The sequence below is a fragment of the Chenopodium quinoa genome, unplaced genomic scaffold, assembly GCF_001683475.1.
Source record: "Chenopodium quinoa cultivar QQ74 unplaced genomic scaffold, ASM168347v1, whole genome shotgun sequence".
NCBI lineage: Eukaryota > Viridiplantae > Streptophyta > Magnoliopsida > Caryophyllales > Amaranthaceae > Chenopodium > Chenopodium quinoa.
Genome location: NW_018745684.1, coordinates 9,975,050 through 9,982,638, shown reverse-complemented (window position 1 = coordinate 9,982,638; position 7,589 = coordinate 9,975,050). Strand labels below are relative to the sequence as shown.

General features: G+C 35.7%; 1 protein-coding gene across 3 annotated transcripts; it reads right to left on the bottom strand.

Moving 5' to 3' along the window:
* Positions 1-2,784: 2,784 nt before the first annotated feature.
* LOC110717960 (putative disease resistance protein RGA3) lies at positions 2,785-7,119 on the bottom strand. Of its 3 annotated transcripts, XM_021896762.1 has the most exons (4): positions 4,685-7,118; positions 3,914-4,309; positions 3,679-3,804; positions 2,785-2,959 (listed from the first exon to the last, which is right to left on the bottom strand). In XM_021896762.1, the coding sequence occupies exons 1-2, from the start codon at positions 7,014-7,016 to the stop codon at positions 3,957-3,959; spliced, it is 2,685 nt and encodes an 894-aa protein (XP_021752454.1). In that variant the 5' UTR covers positions 7,017-7,118; the 3' UTR covers positions 2,785-2,959; positions 3,679-3,804; positions 3,914-3,956. The 3 variants fall into 3 exon arrangements, with proteins under 3 accessions (XP_021752454.1, XP_021752453.1, XP_021752452.1); XM_021896761.1 differs by having other exon boundaries at positions 3,910-7,119; XM_021896760.1 differs by having other exon boundaries at positions 3,914-7,119.
* Positions 7,120-7,589: the final 470 nt, after the last annotated feature.

The following is a 7,589-nucleotide window of genomic DNA, read 5'->3' as shown; positions in this document are numbered from 1 at the left end:
TATTTGTTGGAAGGATTTTTGCTTAATTTTCTGATGATTTTAATGGCTACCAACAACAATATATATAGCCACTTTTGTGTGCAACAACCAGTTTTTTAAAGTATTTTGGAATTTTTTTTTTCTTTTTTTTTTTTTTTTTTTGCTATTACAATCCTTCAAAATTAAATGCAGAGCCCCTAAACTTCAAACTACCTTTTTTCAACTTAAAATGTCCATGTAAGCATGCAGGTCCCTAATCTTTTGGCAAAAATGAAGTGTAGTCCCTAAACTAATGCCGAGTCAACCACAGAAGTCCCTGAACTTTGGCTTAGTTGGCAACAAACATCCATAAACTTTGTTGACTCAGATGTTGCTCCACCAGAAATGGTGAGCCAAGGGTGACGGAGGGACTAATTTGCCTCCTTTCATAAATGAGGGACCAAATGTGCAACTAATGGTATAGTTTAGGGATCGTATGTTAGCTTAACTCGGGTTTAGAGTTAATTTTTCTTTTTATTTTTATTTTTATAACCAATAGGTTATTAACATGTGCTTGTTGTGGACCCTACTAACGGATTCCATCCAAGAATCCGTTAGGTGGTGGTGAAACAAATTTTTTAGTTTTTTTTTATGGTGTTATAATAAAAAAAATAAAAAAAATTTGGTATTATAATCAAAATCGTGACTTTTTTGTGATGTTATTTTCTAAAAAAATCCTAATATTTTTAGAATTTTTTTTTGTTGTTATGTTATTGTTATAATAGCCTTTAATAGCTACTTAAAAAAACAAAAAAAAATAAAAAAAAATACCTAATTTAATGTAGTATTGGCTTTTGATTAAAAAAATATTTAATTACCTTAGGTTAACGGTGAGTTAGTGGCTTGGCCGGAATTAGGGTTAGAGTACCCAAAGAGTGAAAAAAAAAAATCAGTTTCCAAAGAGTGAATATAGTAAGAATTGAGCGCCTAATTGTGTAGTTAACTCATTTTATTAATATTGAATTTTTTTTAATATAAACAAAGATATTATTAATGAAATTATTTTAATATAAACAAAGATACCGATAATGTTTAGGAATATGCAAAATCCCCTATGAAAATTAAATTGCTAATTATTTTAAAATATTAATAATGAATTTGTTTTCTGGAATAATGAAATTATTTTAAAATAAACAAATATATATATATATATATATATTGTTGGAGCTACCTGTCACAGGTCGTCTCCCTTACCAAGGATTGGCGTCAAGACGGTCACTAGACAGCAAGGCAACAATCGGGACTAGGGGGTTTGCCTTGGTGCTCAGCTAAGCACATCCCCCTATAGAGCTTTACATTGATGTAGTCTTGTATTTCTAGTGAACACCCACTTGACAATAACACAATAATTGGGCATTTGGACGCGCTAATGGGCTCAATTGTAGGATTCCACCATATTTTGGGCCAAGGAAGACAATGGTGGTGTCGGTTTTCCAAAAGGAGGTCTCAAAGTATGAGTTTGAGCAGCAAGGAGTCCGGAAAATGCGAGATGCTTCTAAAAGGTTCCGGGCTTTTCTAAAGAGTAGAATAAAAAGCAACACCCCAATAAGAAAAGTATGTAGAGCAAAAATTAAGTGATAGAGAGAGTACTAACATATTCCAGCAACTTATATAATATGAAGTAATAAATTTATATTTATCTCTTGTTTCGTTTTTCTTGCAACCAGCCGACCAGGTGTGTCCAACATGGATATGAGCGGTTCACCATAGGCTTTTATTAGTTTAGTAGGACCTCATTTACTAATATATCCAATTAACTTACATAATACTCCCTCCGTCCCCAAATGTATTCCCATTTGCCATTTTTAGTGCCTCTAAATGTTCTTCCCATTTTACTTTTTTCAACTTAAATTACGATTGGGTTTTATCCTTTGGAATGTACTTTTTCTTATTTTACCCTCATTTTTGCAATAATGATTTTGGTTTTTATCTTTTCTAATGTACTTTTTCTTACTTTCTCGCTCTACTTTCCTTGCAAATTATTGGGGTTTTATCTTTCCCAATATACTTTCATAACTTTACCTTCCAAACCTTAATTCTCTTGATGTTTCACCAAAAGGGAAAAACATTTAGGGATGGAGGTAGTATTTCATAAAATATATTTTATTTTCTCATGTTTTGTATCCACATGTGTCTCACATGGATGTAAGCTGGTGACTATTGACTTTTACTAAGCTACTTTGTTTACTAAGACTACATTTACTATCATATCCAAACAATGTGTCCGACATGGACATGAGCCAGTGACCATTGCCTTTTATTAGTTTATTAAAACCACAAATAATAATGTACCCAAGCAACTTATGTAATAAAATTTCTCGTATATTATTCTCCTGTTCATTTACCGTGCATGTTTCCAGTCATAATTATTGACTTAATTGTTACTGTGATTATTGCTTCGTTTTTGCATTTTCTACATAAAGGTTATGAAGCCTAGAAAATTAAACAGATAAGTAGCACAAACTTTTCTAGGTTGAGCCGTAAAACCAATCTCCTAGCAAAATCAAGAGACAAAGAAGTTGCTGATTGAGTGATAAATTTGAGCATAGTGATACTGTAATAAATATGAAAGTAGCCATAGATTATTTCACTTGGCAAACCAATATAGCGAGGTCTTGGACAGAGAATGAACTTTTCAAGCTGGATGCATGTATGCCATTTACAGCAAGAGATCAACTTGGCCTGTTGGCAAATGAGTATAACATGGATCTTGTATTCCGGTTGAGTAGGACAGACCAACAAATGCATTCAAGTCCTTGTCGATCTGTACTCTGCAAGCAAATAAAAGGGTGAGGCGGTGAAGATTCAAATTATCACACAAAGAACTAAACTCTGAAAGGCAAGGTTTTGACTGAAGATTTTGACGTTAACAGCTGTGACTATTTTTTTCACTGAAGATTTTGACGTTATGCATACCCTATACTCCCTTCCAGCCTCCAAACTGATAAAAAGTAGATAAGATAAAATAAAAACTTTAAACATTATGAATCGGATTAACTAGTAAACAAAAGTATGCTCCACCCAATTATCAGGGACTAATCTTGCTGCAAAATGATGATATAAAGAAGTAGATACATTCTTCCTAGACATTTATAAAAGAAAATGTAGAAATATGAATTATGAATTAACTTTGGCTTGATTTCCATTAACACATAATCAATCAATTTATAATACAATCAATGAGATTTCCTTTCCTAAGTTAAACTCTAGGAAAACCAAGATAAACTAGGAAAACCAGATAAAAGATAAATCCTAATATTATCCAAATATCCCCTAAATATATCTTAATAGAAAAACACATGTATATGCAATGGAGCTTATATTAAAACTTAAAATTTGTATTCAGAATCCATTATTCTATCCGTAGCTAATGAGAGTGGGCATTATGCATCCGAAGCTGCTCAAATGAAAAAAATTTGTAGTTTGTTCAATAATTGTATCTAATTCATATTAGACCTAATGGCTGAAAATATACTATAATATGATGAATATTTGAATTTAAAGTCTGAACACAGGAAAGAAAAGCATTACTTAATTGACCAATATTATAAGTCATAGAATATGGAAAGGTAATCAGAAAATAGCATAATCCCTGCCAAATTGTGAGAGATTCCAGTTTGCTACATCAATAGGTAAATGGGTCATAAGAAGTTGGTTCACCTTAACGTGGAACTGAGCTTCTCTGAAACTTGATTTCAGGTCTGGGTACGACGAATGTGTGCAAATCTGGTTTTCTGTATACTAACGAGCAAATCAAAGCCTCTGAACCCAAGTGAAGATCATAACCTGTAATACAGAATTTAATATACAGCATTAAGTCAAGATTAGATAAACCTGATATACCATAATATCATATCCGAAGGATTATCTCCATTAGGTTGAATATATCACCTACATCAGCAATTCTGCAGAAACTTTGTTTCTTTGGATGGGCATTATCATATCGGTTTAATGGAGGGGATGTGTTGAATGTGAGGCCAGTCTTCCCCAGTGGGTTGTTGGCATCTTTCCTTGAGGCGTTTTGAACATTCATAGAGTCGAAGTATCCTGAGGGAAGTCAGTTTAGGCATCCAATCCGGCATACATTCCAATCCCGAGCAACGCCCAATATGGAGGGTCTGGAGGGCTGCCAAAGATTGCATCCAATTTGGAAGATCCACAAGCTGTGGGAGATTATCCAATGTCAAGTTACGGAGGGAGTGAGAAAAGGATGGCCATGGCATGCCAATAGTGTTCATTCCCTCTTCTTCTCCCAATAAATTTACATTTGGGCATTCAGAGATTGTTAAATCCTGCAAGGCAGTGAGATGTTCCAATCCTCCAGAAATAACACTCCTCAATTTGCGGCATTTTTCGATTTTCAAGGATCGTAGGGAAGACGAGCAGCTACTGAACACATCCTCAGTTTCTTTCAAACTCTCCAACTCCTCATCACGCCACATATGCAGCTCATTAAGACACTGAATTACTTCTCTGGGAAACGAATTAAGCCATAGAACATCATCTTGCATCAGCCTGAGTTTGGAAATAACATTTGAAGAACCAGTAGTACTGCCACTTGCATCCGCCTTTTCATTCCCCAATTTCTTAATTATTTGGAGTCTTTTATTGAACCAATTGATATATAGTTCTACTAAGTTGGGACATAGCAGAATCGATATTAAATTTGGGCAATCTTCAATCCACAAAAACGTCAATTGAGGAAGTGGTATTGGTGCCATGCTGAAGCTGCTGTTAATATGATTATTATCTCCCACCCCCTCCCCTATATTTGTCCATCCTTGCAACTCTGGAAGGTCCTCCATAACCAGCTTTCTCAGGCGGGGAAATAATCCATTTGGATCACTGCCACCTGCTAATGCACTCTTTTCAAAAATGTACTTCAATTTCCGACAGTAGAAAAGTTGAAGGAATTCCAAATGACGAAGATTTCCCAGGCATGTCAAGTCCTCCATCCTGCACCCGAAAAAATCCAATCTATTAAGATTAGGGAGAGAGGTCGCCAACTTATTTTCCCTAGCCCAACTCGGCATTCTCATGCCAACACAACTATGCAACTCTAATCCCCTGAGATTCGGATGTGGTTGCAGCTCTTCCATTAATCTCCTTGCTACTTCATCATTCCCCGTATCATTAAAGCGTATGCTAATAAATTTGAGATGTTCCTTATCCCTCAAATATGCTCCTTCCCTATCTATATCTTCCTTAACTGCTCTGGCATTTTCAAAAAATGTGATTGTGACAGAAAGATGACCTTTCAGGCTGTTAAGTCTTTTTAGCTCCCCCAGTTGATCAAACCATTGCTTCCGACTTGCCTTTAATCCATCCACTACAAAGTCACTCAGCACACGAAGGCAACTCAACTTACTCACGCCCTTTGGCATATTGGTCAGGCTATCACAATCACTTATCTTTAATATCCTCAAATTAACCAACTTCATCAAATCTTTTGATAACTCTTTCAATTTTTCGCACATACATAATTTCAATGTCTGTAAATTATATAACTTGGTAATTGATTGAGGAAGCACATCCAGCTCATCATTGTCTGAGAGATCTAAATATCTTAAATGCAACAATTCACCTATTGAGTGCGGCAAACATTCTATACGTGACTTACTCAAATCCAACACCCTCAAAGACCTCCAATTTGCTACTAATGCCTTCAAGGAAGACTCGTCAATTACAACACGATCATACCATGCACCAACATCCAGAAAGGAACGAATGTGGGTCTTAGAAAAAGAGTATTGCGAGGATGTACTTCGTACATGGGAAATATGTCGGACTTCTCTATCCATAATGTCTGTTACAGAATTTTTAAAACAAATTTCCTTCCCTGCTACATTTTGAGCAATATCATGCATTAGATCGTGTATCTTACACGAAATAATGTCACCATATTCATCATGCTTCACATCTTGAAAAAAACATCTCCGCATCAGAATAGTAAAATACTCCTCAACAGCATCTTCCAACCTTTGACCATCATCTAACGGAACAACGTAGCCCTGTGCCAACCAAAGGCTTATCAGCAACTCCTTCTTTATGACAGTGTCTTTTGGGAACAATGCACAGTATGTGAAACAACTTTTGAGGGGCAATTCAAGTTGATGATAACTAAACATGAGTATAGGCATGATGTCCTTTTGGCTTTCTCTGAAGTTGAATAACCCAATCTCCTGAAATGATATCCATCTACTCTTGTCTTGACCGTACAGAAGACTCCCTGCCACTCTTATGGCAAGAGGAACACTGGCACATCCTTCAACAATCTCTCGGCCAATCTTCAACAAATCTTCGTGAGGGCTTAATTGTTCTGATTCAAATGCTATTTTCTTAAACAAGGACCATGAATTCTCCTTTGACAACCCTTGGAGCTCATATTTTTTACCACCCCCTACAATTTGGGCTGTCTTGTGCGACCGTGTTGTTACCACAACCCAACTTCCTCTCTGGCCTCCCAATAAGAACTCTACAAGCTTAAGCCAGTGATTGCGATTCTCAGTCCATACATCATCTAAAACAAGCAAGTATTTGCTGCCTGATAATTTTTCTCGAAGTTTGCTTTGTAACCTTTCTATGGTAGATTCCTCATGCGTTTGACCAGTTGAAGCATAAATCTTACGAAGTATACTTTCCACATCCAACTGCACCTGATCATGATCAGAGACACAAGTCCACAACCTTAATGGGAATGCAGTTGTGACCCATGGATCATTATACACCAGTTGGGCAAGAGCAGTTTTACCCAATCCTCCGATGCCCACTATAGTGAGGAAAGAAACATCTTGTTGAATGGTAGAACAATTCAACAGATGACCTACAAGTTCCTCCAAGTCATCCTCTCTCCCAATGATACTACGCTCACAGATGTAAGAACATGTCTCCTCCCTCCTCCTCCTGATAGGCTGAGGATCAATACTAATGCCAAATTGAGAGTGATTTTTGGCAATAGCATCTAACTTCCTCCGAATTTTCTTAACCTCTTGGGACATAGAGTGAGCTATCTTAATAGGATTGTAACGAGAAAAGAAGAGACTCACATTTTTGGAGAGTTTCTGATCCTTGATGAGCTGCTTTTGCTTAACAAGAGTGACGAACTCATCGAACAAATCATCTCGTAATTAGTAGAGTCATGTGCACGACCCAATATAATTGCCTAAACAAATGCAAGTGCATGTGTAAATATTTGGGTTTAATACCAAATGCTGTGTTTATATTTATGTCTTTAATTGTATATTCATAATACCAAATGCTGTGTTTATATGTATGTCTTTAATTGTATATTTATCTTATTGATGAACATAATTTATTATTTAAGGGGAAAAATCGTAATATGTCAACTATGAAATATTAGGAAAGAGCAAAGTAGTGATTTTGGAGTAATAACGGTGTTGGAGCAAAACCCCTATCTCAAATAGTGGTTTTACTATGAATAGTACAAAAAATTACGTATTTATTTACAATTTTGCCATTTGATAAAGAACGATCATTTATCAACGAGATAAACTTATACATTGTTGTTCGCTTGATTGTATATTCATTTTTCGTAGTTTTTGATCCATGAT

What these genes read in the sequence shown, in the direction of transcription:
- LOC110717960 (XM_021896761.1), bottom strand. Translation starts at nt 7,016, where the DNA reads ATGTCCCAAGAGGTTAAGAAAATTCGGAGGAAGTTAGATGCTATTGCC.